Source organism: Hippoglossus stenolepis, chromosome 17 (genome assembly GCF_022539355.2).
Source record: "Hippoglossus stenolepis isolate QCI-W04-F060 chromosome 17, HSTE1.2, whole genome shotgun sequence".
Classification (NCBI taxonomy): Eukaryota; Metazoa; Chordata; class Actinopteri; order Pleuronectiformes; family Pleuronectidae; genus Hippoglossus; species Hippoglossus stenolepis.
The window spans coordinates 21620922-21635088 of record NC_061499.1 but is presented as its reverse complement, the minus strand read 5'-3'; the positions used below and the strand labels follow the sequence as shown (position 1 = coordinate 21635088).

General features: G+C 40.6%; 1 protein-coding gene across 2 annotated transcripts; it reads right to left on the bottom strand.

Moving 5' to 3' along the window:
* Window positions 1–515: 515 nt before the first annotated feature.
* On the bottom strand, window positions 516–11630 carry stx12 (syntaxin 12). Of its 2 annotated transcripts, none has more exons than XM_035183419.2 (10): window positions 11499–11630; window positions 10646–10785; window positions 8061–8130; window positions 6634–6733; window positions 4723–4860; window positions 4512–4555; window positions 3555–3660; window positions 3341–3413; window positions 1471–1553; window positions 516–1382 (listed from the first exon to the last, which is right to left on the bottom strand). In XM_035183419.2, the coding sequence occupies exons 2-10, from the start codon at window positions 10743–10745 to the stop codon at window positions 1290–1292; spliced, it is 807 nt and encodes a 268-aa protein (XP_035039310.1). In that variant the 5' UTR covers window positions 10746–10785; window positions 11499–11630; the 3' UTR covers window positions 516–1289. The 2 variants fall into 2 exon arrangements, with proteins under 2 accessions (XP_035039310.1, XP_035039311.1); XM_035183420.2 differs by having other exon boundaries at window positions 11503–11618.
* Window positions 11631–14167: the final 2537 nt, after the last annotated feature.

Here is a 14167-nt window from a genome sequence, read left to right as displayed (position 1 = left end):
ACGCCTCTTAAAGCACGGGTGTCATGATTGTTCCGCTCAGGCCAGCTTTGCTTACTAGCGTCATCCATTTTCATTGGAAAACAACATAACTGGCAGGCAATGGGTCAAGCTCTGTGTCAAACAGTGGTCCCTCTCTGCTGGATCAAAAGGCAAACTATACCAGGCGGTCTGATGGGCTTCTAGGCTGTGCATTTTGAACTCAAACACAGGTCCTATACAAACTATTCCTGTCAAGTTTGAATATGTGTTTAAATTTCAAATAAAAAGTGACAGCCCTGATGTGTATCTCTCTTTGGCGAGTTAAACATTATCATAACTGACAGAAATAATGGCAGAGATCACAAAAATAAAATCCTCATCAAAATGAATTATGGTTTACCTTTTATCAGAATCATTAAGATCAAACTTCCAAAGATTTCAGGCCAAGCAAAGGCCTCGACTTCCCTGAGGAAAAGCACTGAACCAATATTTTAACACTTGGAGGGGAAAAACTGATGACGCGGTCCAGAGACGTGTTAAAAGAGTTTAAAACATTTATTATGCATAATACCAGGAGTCATAGAAATTCATTTAAATATGTTTTGTTTGAAGACTTTCATTTTTTAAACACTGTCATTATCACCCAGAAGGTTTTTAGCAGAATATAATGCAGCACTCTGTGATATTTACAGACCAGGGGTTAATTTATATTGGTTATCAGTTTAAGTTTTCATTTTACAACATGTATAGTACAATCACATATGCCTTCTCCACCAGTGTCATAATAGTCCCATGTAATGTTAGTGTGAAGGCCAAGAGTCATAGCAGAGCCTGTGACCCTGCACATACTCTACATCGGCAGGTAGCACAACAACAGGTGACAAATAATCATTTACAACCCTTAAAACCATGGGTTTTACTTTGACAAGCTGCATTTTTTATTGTTATTATGCCGATGTCTGAAATTCCAAATAACATTTTTATATACAGTGACATACAGATATACAGTGACAGCTAGTGTTAGTGCAGTAAATAAGAAATGAATGACGCAAATGAAGGAATATCAGGTCTTAAATCGCTCCCCTACACCACCTCATCTTCTCGGTTTCAATTTTGTTCAGCTATGTTACAGAAACAGGCTTGATCGGGTGACGACAGTATGTTTTTCCTCAATGACCAGCCCACTGCAGAAATTTACTCTACTGAACTTCACATACTGATCAGCCTCTTTTCATCATTCCAAGCAGGTATTTGCAGGTGAGAGGGGGCACAGTTAAATATAGAAGTGTCACACAAGTTGTGCGGTCGACTCACTTCGCAGTTTGCCAGATGATAATGCCAAGTATGACAAGTACGATGGAACCAACCATTGCAAGGATGCACATCTTCTTCCGGGACTTTTGCTGTGATAAAGAAGCACAGACTGGAGGGTTAGTGGCAGGGACCTCACTGACTGACAGCACTCAGGACTGACAGCTGCTGCACACTCACCTGGTAGTAACTGGCTCTCTGGAGCTGCTCTGTTCCTCGTTCTACGTGAACTTCAGCATTTTCCACGTTTGCCTCGATGCTATCTGCAGGGCAGGACATAGAGAAAGGTGAGCTGAAAGCTAATTAAAGCTGCTTTCAGACATGCACTGAACTCCTGAGGAGGTATGCGAGAATGCAAATGTCCGAATGAGAGCCTCTGGAGTTTCTGCAGACTTTCTCTGCCTGGCCCCCTGGTACAAAGTCAGCCGGAGCTGATGTGAGAACACAGCAGGAGATCCTCCACAGCATTCACCAAGCACAAATGGAGGGTTTTGATGACGTTTCCAACGGGGAAAAAAAAACAAGGAAATGGTGGCATACACACAGAAGACACAGACAAAGAAGTAAAGGGAGTTTGTGGTGGTAAGAGCCAATGCAATAGTCAAAGTGGTAAATAAAATAAGTGATCTCTGCAGCAGATTTAATACATCACATTCTGCCTGCTGCACCACCCTCATCTGAATCGTGCAGAATATTTGTTGCTGTTGTGAGTGGAGAATCTCGTGCTGCATCGTGCATGTGTGTACAGCAAACTGCGGAGAAAGTCCGGACCCTATTCTCCGGAGTGCCTGCGCAGGTCATGACACAACGGCTCTAGTTACAGTAAAGTTCGGAAAATCTGTAAAAAGCTAAGGCTAAAATATGGTGAAGCAGTTTTATATGTAAACTTTATACGGGTGGTCCGTTCTTCACATCCTGTCTCCTCCCAACAGTCACTGTTGGTTTGTTTGAACAACGATCAAGACCATAAAATGTTGTTTTAGTTTCCTTAGACTAGAGGAGAAACTACATTCAATTTGAACTCTGAGGTCTGAGCATGCTCAAAACTGTGAAAGTTCTGTATAATTAACTACACACACACACACATACACTATACTCTCTGTATATGGTCATATTGTTGTATACAATTAATACAGAAATATTTCTGACTCTTTTTTCCCCATTTTGTTTCAGTCTCATTAGAAAATTGATCCAGTATATTTGTCTCATCTATATTCAATACTCCTCAGTGGTTTACAAGTTACAAACTGAAATATGCCAAGTACTCAGACCCTTCACCTATAGCAGCAGTGAGAGCATAACGTTTTCTCGGTTAAGTTCCTCCCATTCATCTTGGCAGAATAATTCAAGCTCAGGTTGGATGTGCACAGACATTTTCAGAGATGCTCTACTGGGTTCAGGTCCAGAGTCTGGCTGGACCACTGGACTTTATAGACATTTTCTGGAACCACTCCCGTGTCTTCTTGGCAGGATGCTTCATGTCACTGTCTGAAATGTAGTCCTTCTGCCAGGATTCTGAGCACTCAGGAGAATGTTTCCACTCAGAATTATTTCATATTTTTCTAACAGGCATCTGACCATGGGGTCTCTTTCAGCACAACTGGGTTCTTGGCTATTAGTCTGCACAGGGCATCTAGTTCCCAATAACACGTTATGGCACGTTATGATGACCAGATGCAGGAAGAGAACTAATGGAGCCCTGCCCTGCTCCTGGGCACTGTTACAGATTTCATTGCTACAGATGTTATTGTATGGTGGCCTGTGTCCTGACAAAATCCTGTGTCAGAGGTCTATGGAAAGTCCTGGTTTGGAATTTACTCAGACATACGCCATCAACTGGAAGAAATTCAGTAAAGAACAGATAAACTCCAGTCAAGTTGTAGAAGCATCTCAAGAATGATTGAAGGAGTAGAATGCATCAGCGCACCACTACGATTGTCATAACCAAGGGTTAGAATACTTGCGTTAAATTAGATATTTTAGTCTGTAGCATAAAATTACATTTTGAACTTCGCGATCCACAGATAGCATCAACCACAGCGCTACTCACCTATCATTTCTCCCTGATCATGGATCATCACTGCCAAGTCCTTGAAGATCTGGTTTACATCCATGATGTCAGACTGAAACAGACAAAAAGCTCAAATCAGTTGAGGCAGTTGTATGTGGTCCGACGGCATGACAGTGGATTTTAAAATAAGCCTGTAGACATGATTGTGTTCCACTGTGTCCTGATCAATATTAGAAATGCTAGGCAAACAGACCTCCAGCTGTCTGATGTTGGTTTCTCTCTCCTTGATGAGCTCCAGATCCTCCTCTGTGATCGCCGCCTCCTCTGCCTGGGTAGTCATCTGACCCCAGTCCTCTTGGCTTATTACAAACAGGAAAGACACAAACATTTTGTCCAAAAACTAAAGCTGATCGTTCTTACTGTTGTACATTGTTTTCAGTCTTGTTTTCTTCTGCGCAAGTATGAATCATGTTTGCAGTGAAAAACATTTGTTTTAAGCACAATGATTTCATTTCTTGTCTTTAATAGCCAAGTTGATTAACAGATTCATTTATTATTTGACATGAATTTTCCATGCCACATTTACAATAAACCACATCACAGAAACTAAGTCAAGAATTGTATTGTATTTCAGTTTAGCCCAGCAGGAGGGAGCAGCCACCAGCCAATACTAACTGCAAAGTAATGCAATACATTTTTCTGAAGAGATTAGAATTAATTTAATCTATGGCAGTTATCTATGGTCAAAGGTCTGTCACCCACAACAGATTCAGAGTGACAGGAACACAGACTAAAGAGTGATGGACATGTTCTCACGTGAGAGACAGAACTGCAATGCCAAATAGCGTTGTTGTTGTGAGAAGTGTGGATTTGTTTTGTTCCATATGAAATTGTGGCAGAACAAATAAGAAAATGGCGGTCACCACAGTCTAGATACACTGAGAGATGCTAGGTTTCTCTGTTTGGAGATGGAAATTCTTAATATATTATCTCCACCCAAGAGGTTGTTTTCATCAGCGTTTGTTTGTTTGTCTGTTAGTCAGCAGTAAACTACTGGAAAGATTACCATGAAACGGTGGAGGTAAGGACTCTTCTAGGTGCTATTCTAGTTCAATCTAAACAACTTGGGCTTCAGTGAATCACCTAGCAAAGTTCCATATCCCCCAAACTGCCTGACAATGAAACTCTGACTGAATGTCAAGTTACTTACTTATCGAAAGATACCAGTTTTTCATCTCGAGAACTGTCCTCAGCCTGAGAGAGAAAAGAAAAGCCATTAATGTCAAAGTCCATTGAGTAAAACACAGATCAAGACATGGGTCACTAGAATCGGATGTTTCTTCACTCCTGTCATGAATGCAGTTAGGGGAATTCTTCATCTGCCCTCCTGTGGTATGAAACCACCACTGACTCCTACTTACTGACAGACGGGATCCAGCCCTCGCTCTGGCTACCGACTCCTTTTCCCTCTCTGCTGCACGCCGCTGGATTGCTTGGAAGTTGTTGAGAGCAGCTGAGAAATCATTCATCAGCCGGTCCCTCTGGATCTTTTGCTGCCTCTGGGCATCACAGAGTAGAGGGACACATACAGTATGAGACCAGTTGGAAAGACATGGACGATCTCAAAGATGTTTGAGAAGCTGAATTAATAAAAAATGCTGAACTATTTGTATTTTTTCCAGTGATAAAGAGACCTTAGTCTCTTGTAACCACTAAAGGGCTGGCTACTGAAATCTGGTACCAATTTGGCACAGCTTCCTACACGGCCGGTAATTACTGAACCCCCGGACAACAGCTTGTAGGGTTGGTGGCGGTGTGCACCTTGTTGTTTGCAATCCACCAATAAACCGAGAGAAGAAATGTGAACCACAACAAACTTAATGAGACACCTGGCAGCACATGGGATGTGGCAGCCCTGACTCTAGCAGTGGGGAGGACAATTGATGACATGTTTGGAGCTGGAGTATATTAATGTATTACACACTGAAACTGTTATTTAGTGTTAAAATATTGTAGTGAGGTTTAGTTTTATTTGTATTATTCAGTCTACATAAACCAAATTTCAGATTCATATGAGATTACTGTGACCTTTGTCCACTGAAAACGTTCAGGTCATCTTTGCGTCCAAGTGACAACTGGTCAAAATGTGGAGAAATTCCCTTATGTTTAAGAGACCAAAAAAAAGTTTTGTGAGGCCACCGTGACCTTGGATCTTTACCACCAAAATTGTAATCAGTTAATCCGTGAGTCCAAGTGAATAATTGTGCCTGATTTGAAGAAATTCCCTCGAGGCATTCTTGAGATATATTGCGTTCACAAGAATGGGATGAATGGACAACCCAAAAACATAATGCCTTCAGCCAGTGACTGTTGCCGGCGGGGAGCCATGATAAATACATGTTGGTACCGTTTCAGTATTGGAACCATTTTAAAAGTAGCAATTTAGCACCACTATCGGAAAAGACCAAAACGATACCAAACCCTAATTCTTACAGAGACTTTTTAGGTACACGATCACCAGAGGTAAAACCAGGAATAATACTTGTACATGATTCACAAAAATATAACTATGAAACAAATTTTGTTTTTGAAAATTGTCGAAAAAACAAACTACAAATTAAAAAAGATGGTTGTCAGTAAATGGGATTTAAGAGACAGGCAGAATAACAGAATTAAATCACAACGGTTACATCATTTGACAGTTGTTGGACCTGAGCATTCATCAGAATTACATGCAAGAGGTTAGAGGTGGGAATCTCACAATTCATTTCAGAATCAAAACTACCGATTCAACAAAAAGAAAGGACGAACTGTTCTTGGGCTCTTACTCATAAACGGAATATATACTTAATTTATTTATGTTTACACTTTTACATGTAGATTTTTCTCTGAGTGCATCTTCCTTCCCTTTTGAAGCTTAGTATATTTAATCTCTTTATAATAAACAAATTGTGCAATGTGTATTTAATGTTTTTTGAAAGCCTCTGTATTAGAAAAAAACATAACGAGAGGCACATTGCTGAGGTATTAAAGTGTGGCTGCTGATGTGTCAAGACAGACTTTGATTGCAGTTTACAGGCTGTTAGTCAGAACCACACAGGGACTTTGCTCTTAGCACATGTTTAAGTGGCATCTACTTCTCTGCTGTTACATTACAAAGGCTGAGTTGTGGAGGTTGGTGTGGTTGTATTTTAATTATGAATTTGCAGTTTTGTTAAGATTTTCATCTATTGTTAATATAAGCCTGATTGTACAGTAAAATTTAGAACTTGAGTCCAACACTTTATATTTTTTGCTCCTTATGCTAGTGACAAATGAAGAGTGACACTTACCTGCTCTGAGGGTGACAAGGGCAAAGGGACTGATCCCAAGTCTTTCAGGTGCTTGTTGGTTTCTTTTGCCAATTGATTGGTATAGTGTTGTATCTGCTGCCTGTGGAGATACATTTTAGATTTAAACCCTACTAGTCAATAGAGGTGTGCATCTTCACTAGCCTCACGATTCGATGACGATTCAGCAGTCAACGATTCGATTCACAATTTCAATGTATCACATCCACAATTTTCTATATTACTGCACATGGCGGCTTTTTCATCAATTAATAAAATCAGTCAGACAAACATGAACTCCGTTTTTATTTAGAAAGTGCTTTAAAAAGTATTATAGACTGTTACTGTCATTACAAGTGTGTCATAATTTACTAAATAAGGTTTTCAATTCATAAATCAGACTATAACTGTTATGGAAGTCTTCTGGAAGCTGGTGGAAGGAGAACCCAGGCAGCAGCTGATGTCTTATGCAGAAGAGTTTAATGTAGACTTGATGCATCAAGGAGACCAGAAGGTGGAACAATATACAAACACTAACAGAGTAACATGAGCAATTGTCATGAAGATGTCTCCCACAGCATCTGCATATATCTCCCTCTACTTGCGTCACCCATTCTAACAGCACATCCATGAATGGCTAGAATTGCCGTCACTCTCTATGATACATGTAGGTGTTCGCATCCTAATGGATAGTTAAGCCTAAAGTATGTAATCCTAAATCACATTGTGTCCTTACGTCTTGTTACTGATAAAATACGTAAAAGAGTTGAAGTTGGTGCCTCTCTGTCTGGCCCATCTGAGTTAGATATGAAAGTCCCTCAACGTAGACACTACAATGTACTGTTGGTTGGCCCTTTATCTATAACCTGACCTTGGGTACTGCTTAGAGAGAGAAGGGAGTATCTGTGGAATTAGACAGGCACTATTCTCTTGTAGATATAATGTGTAATATACAATATACATAATATATAGTGCTATACACAGTAATGTGTGAGGATGGTACAAAATTCCTCAACAACAACAACAAGTCTATGACAGTCGTCAAACTTCTGTCGGTAGGAGAGTGTGTGTGTGTGTGCTCGTCTCCGTCCCTCCTCACACGTTAACTAAAAATCACATGTATTTAGTTATTAATCGATGATGTCGGATCAGGACTCTGTATCGTTCCATCACTTTAACTCTGATGTCCTGACTGTGCGCGTCACGTTACGTCCCGTGTTGTGTGAAGCAGGGAAATGCCTGCATAGTAATGACAATGACGTGTGCGCTCAGAGACTCAGTAATCTTACGGCCACTGGGACAAATTGACTATCCAAAGGGGACAGTATGTCTGTGTGCGACCCTGTGTGTGTGTGTGTGTGTGTGTGTGTGTGTGTGTGTGTGTGTGTGTGTGTCAAAAAGAGAGAGGGAGTCCATGATTTGATACATACAGACGATCCTGGAGTTCACTGGTGTCCTGTCTGGTCCCCACCTGGTTCACCATGGATTTGATCTGAGCAGCTGTCAAGGGAAAAAAACTTGGTGATAAGTCTCAGTGTTTGTGATGAAAAAACAAATGTACACGCTGTCCCAAGATTGCAAGTAAATGGACTTCATTAATAAAGCACTTTTCTAGTATTAACAACATATGTCACATTCCTTCTTCATACCGTGCTTCCTTATAAATAAAAGTCACACACTGACAGCATCAGGGGCAATTTGGGGTCCAGTGTGTTGCACCTCTTTTGACATATGGACTGGTGGACAGGGATTGAACCTATGACTCTGTCTATGAAGATGTTCAGTAATCCAAGTCATAGTGGTTATCCAGGAATTGTATGAAGGCAACTGATTAAAAAAACCGAAGAAGCCTCTTGACATGTCTTCAAGAAACTCAAGCAAGACCAGTTGCTTATGAATACATGTACAACTCCTAGAGAACCAGAGAACCAGGACTTTCTGATTAAATGACAACCCACTCTATGTCCTGAGCCACACTCAGGTCATGCTTATTCGTAGGGGACAGTAATAGTGAACTACATAGTCAGACTGAAGAATTAGTGCCTTGCACTTTAACTTCTGACCACAAGAATTGAATCCATTAATCCTCGAGGCCTATGGCCTTTCTCAATACAGAGCACACTGCTCCAATACTTATTGAAGGGACTGTATGTAGATCTTTTGGATGTAAGATCAAAAGATGAATATGAAAACAAGAGTTTAGAATGTCAGCTAGTCAACAACTCAGGACAAAGCACCTTTTGTTTGAACCCAAAACTATTGGAACATGTGACTGACTGAGTCGTTTACATTCCTTGTTCAAACATGAAATAGCTCTGAGTGTGTGCTCTTGGTTTTAGTTTACAGAGAGATGTCTGGGAGAAGAGCAGAGACATTGTGAGACTGAAACACTGTATACAGACTTTATAACCATTTGGAATGTCCTGAAGTAGAGTTCAGTGTTCACTGCTCCTAATGCTCCATCGTCAGTTAGTGAACGTGTGTAAAAGACCTGTTGTAAAGTCATCTGTAAAAAGGATCTGCTCATAATCCAGAAGAACAAGCTCTGTGGTGGTGTCATGGCTGCTTTTCGAACAGGTTCAATCATCTTTAATGACTGAAGTCTATTGGCAGCATCAGAATAAATTCCGACATCTGCAGAAACAAAACAATTTCTCTCCCAGTATACAGAAGAATCTTCCTTATTTTATCCTGTAGCACCCTGACCCTGAACACAACAAGACACATCAGAGAGAAGTGGAAGGTTTAAGACTGATCAAGTCCATGACCAGATCCTGTTCCCCACAGACCAACATTTCACCTGTTAAAGAGGAGATTGAAGTAAACCACCTGAAACAAACATGAAGTAAACGAGGCAGCAGTAAAAGAGAAACTACATAAATGATAAAGATAACAATAAGTGATAGTTTTGATGCACTAATTACAAATAATGGTTATTCAACCAAATATACATTTTTATTTTCATTAAGATGATCTGTTCCTTTTTATTCACATCTAAATAATCGGTGGTCTGGTTAAAAACAGACCTCAATCAAGATCTGAGGTCTGTAAATACAGACCTCAGCTATATAAATATATAGCGCTTTTCCAGTCTTGATGACCACTCAAAGCGCTTCACAGTACCCACTCACACAAACACATTCATACAGTGCATCTATGAGTAGTACTTGTATCTATGTGAAAGGGCAATTTGGGGTTCCGTATCTTGCTCAAGGACACTTCGGCATGCGGAATGGGGAGGACTGGGACCTGTATATCCTGGACAGGTCACCAGTCTATCACAGAGCTGACATACGGAGACTAACATCTGCTCACATTTACAGTCAATTTAGAGTCACCAATTAACCCAATGTCTTTGGACTGTAGGAAGAAGCTGAAACACCAAGGGGAAACCCACTCAGGCAAAAGGAGAGCAGGCAGAGTCCACTACGCAGGAAGGTTCTTGATCCACCACTGTGAAGCCACAGTGCTAAATACTGCACTCCTGTGCCACTCTAAAACCAAACAGACTTTTTTTTTTAATTAATGTGATGGGCATCTTTGTGACCTGGTTGAGGTACAGTCTGGTTCACATCCATATTCTTATGAATAATGAGTGAACCTCCACACAAAGTCTGGTAAAGCCTGTACCATACTTATAGAAAGTGCACTTGAGGCTTCTTAAAGATTTGAAGGTTGAGAAATTGGCTTTGGAAGCATTTTAAATCACTGAAGTGTTGACAAAACATCTGTATTGAATCTAATATCTAACACAATTAACAAAAAGGTATGATGAACACTTCCTCTATTACCCAGACTTATCTGGTATCAAATGGATACTGATGATCAACAAATCTGATCTTCATGAACACCTATTTTAAACACTTGTTTGAAGATAAGAGACACAGTTGACCACAATTAACCAATATGATTGGTTAAAAAACTAACAAGTTCAGCACAGCAGGCTGACACAGATTTCTCCAACATATCACCAGAGCTGGTAAGTGAGTGAGCGCTTCAGCAAAGGGACACTTACTGTTCTGTGTGATCTTCTGGATGTTGGAACTGCATGTCTGTATGATGGTGTTGAAGTCCTGTGGGACAGAGCGGTAGCTCTCTGCTTTGCCGTAAGACATGTCTGCTAAAATGAGCTTCGCCTTTGGAGTTGAATTTTATCTGCAGACGGAGAAACACATTGTTATTAGAAACCATTCACATGTGTTACTTTACAACTGTCATCTCTGCTGGAGGACTTTATAAAGGCAAAGCAATGGCAGTGACAGTGTGGGGCCAGAAGTGACCAAAGAGCATCAGAACACCTGGTGTAAACTCACATCCTGACCCAGGGTTTTTCAGTTAACGTTGGGTTAACACACTTAGCTGTTCACATAGGAGCAGATTAGCTTACTCACTCTTGCTATGGATCACAGAGTCTGCTTACGGTTACACAATAATGATGACTTCATTGTTTTATTGACCCTAGAGATCGACCTACATACATTTCCGTGACTCAGTCTGAGTAACAACTGCTAGCTAGCTAACAAGCTAGCCTACACAAGTCGGATCATTTCAGCTCAAGGATCGCATCAGACCAGTGATATCTGTTGAAACCCCGTGAGAACGTGTTGTTCACACGGTTTGTATACACAAGTCTGGTCCACGCATGAATTATCTTCCGTCATCCCACTGGGTTTAGCTACAGAAAGTCACGGGAGGGAGTGCAGACCTGATCTGCACAGCTGTTAGCTTTGTAGCTAACTGACGTTAGCTTGTTCTGTTTCAGTGGCTTGTGATGAACGGATTTTCCTGAAACAGCCACACTCGATCATCATCTATTAAGAGACACAATCAATGGACAGCACACCTTAATTAAAAAAACAATGTAATACTTGCTGAATTGTCTGTTTCGGATGAACACAGAGGCGAACTGTTTTCCTTTCTGCCGCTGATACAGTGCTGTTCCTGGTCTGTGACGTCACCTTCTTCTTCTTTTTGTTGGCAAATCTCGCAACAACTTCAAAGGCTTATAGCGCCATCTCCTGTGTGGGAGCCTGTAGCGTCATGGCGTGCAATCAGAACACTGATAAATAAATGTAGGTCACCCCCTTTTGGATCCTGTGACTAAACAACCTGCCAACCCTCTGTTCTCCCTGAAGCCAAGTACTGTGCCTTCACGTCTCTCTCTCCACATTACATTGACCGCAGTGCATGATGGTGGGTGTACATCTCCCAGTTATACACCTCTGACTTGATTCACTTACTCCTCTACAAATAACGTGGAACGAAAACCTGCTTTGTTATCTCCTCCCTGCAGTTACGATATATCCTCCTAATACAATAACTTAACTGACATAACTTATTGAATCTATGTCAGCCATGTGTTATAGTGTGAATATGGCATGAGGCGTCTGATTGTCACATGAAAATAAGTGCAGGAAATATGCCTGTAACTACACATTTGACGACAGATATATATGAGGACAGTGATGTCACCACTTTTTTTTATTGGTAAAATTAATTTATTAGAAACAGCCCCTTCATATATCAAAGAGCTCATAACACTGTATTGTCCCAATAGTTCACTTTCCTCCATACAGGCTTACTTGTGGTTCCTAGAGTCTGTAAGAGTAGAATGGGAGGCGTTGAGGAATTTTTGACCATCCTCACATATTATATTATATGCCACTAATTATTATGTATATAGTGTATATTACATTATATCTGTAAAGGAGAATAGTGCCTGTCTAATTCCACACACACACACTCCCATCTCTCTCTAAGCAGTACCCAAGGTCAGGTTATAGATAAAGGGCCAACCAACAGTACATTGTAGTGTCTACGTTGAGGGACTTTCATATCTAACTCAGATGGACCAGACAGAGAGGCACCAACTTCAACTCTTTTGCGTATTTTATCAGTAACAAGACATAAGGACACAATGTGATTTAGGATTACATACTTTAGACTTAACTATCCAATAGGATGCAAACACCTACATGTACCATAGAGAGTGACAGCAATTCTAGCCATTCATGGATGTGCTGTTAGAATGGGTGACGCAAGTAGAGGGAGATATATGCAGATGCTGTGGGAGACATCTTCATGACAATTGCTCATGTTACTCTGTTAGTGTTTGTATATTGTTTCACCTTCTGGTCTCCTTGATGCATCAAGTCTAAATTAAACTCTTCTGCATAAGACATCAGCTGCTGCCTGAGTTCTCCTTTCACCAGCTTCCAGAAGACTTCCATAACAGGAGGTAGGGCCTTCAGCTAGCAGGCTCCTCTCCTGTGGAACCAGCTCCCACTCTGGGTTCGGGAGGAAGACACCATCTCAACATTTAGGGTTGAACTTAAAACGTTCATTTTTGATAAAACCTATTGTTAAGGCTGGATCAGGTGAGTCCTGAACCATCCCTTAGTTATTCTGCTATAGGTCTAGACTGCTATAATAATAATTATTATTATCAATATTATTATTATTTATCATCATCATCATCATCATCATCATCATCATCATCATCATCATCATCATCATCATCATCATCATCATCATCATCATCATCATCATTAATAAATAACATTATTACAACATTATCACTCTCATTATTCTCATTGTAACAAATGTCAAATAGGGAGGTGTGGCGCCATTTCACAACAGCCAAGTGATCTGCATTGCATTATGTTTTGTGCACATTGTGTTCATCATACCAGGTACAAGTGTGAGGAGGTGGGAGAGTGAGGCCTGATGTGTAGACCGATACCCTTTGTCTGGCATGTCACTGCTTGTAGTTATCAGTCACCACTCTGACACTCCGTGGTTTCCAGTTTCCCAGGGAAACCAGACCCTGGTGAATGGGAAGTGTGACACCTCTGGACAGGGTTTGAGGAAGCCAGCAGCGTGTTGTGACACAGTATAGTTTACTGCGGTTGATCTCTGACACCGAAAAGGGCTCCTCAAATTTAGCCTTAGCATTATGCTTATTATGAAATGGGCCTCAACCATATTGGCAAGCAGATCCATTTTTAAAATCCATTTGGTATTCTATTCACGTAAACCTGAGCAACTGAAGCCTGTGCCAACACTAGATAGATAAAATACATTGGACTGGAACTAGGTTTTTAAATGTTTATTTTCCAAATAACCAAACCATTAAAACAGATTTTTATGGGATCAACTCTCATCATGTCAAATGCCCAGATGGCCACAATTACTGGACACAAAATTATACCCAGGAACTGAAAGGCACCTGGAAATTCCTCCTTTGCTGCATATGGGCAAGGATTCCCAATTTCTTTCATTCATCATCCCTGAAATCCAGCAAGCAGTCTTTGCACATAACGCTTCCCTCAAAATACATGGGCTCAACATTTTTTTATCTACTGTTATTCATCTATTGGCCCCTCAGATTTATTATGTGTTATATGTTGGAAGGGACCTGAAATCTGGACTTATCTTTTGTTTTGGAGTATTGTGTTAATGAAACACCACATCCTGGTTTCACTGCTGATTGAAATTGATTTGATGGAATACTACCTCAGTGGAATTTTGAGGTATT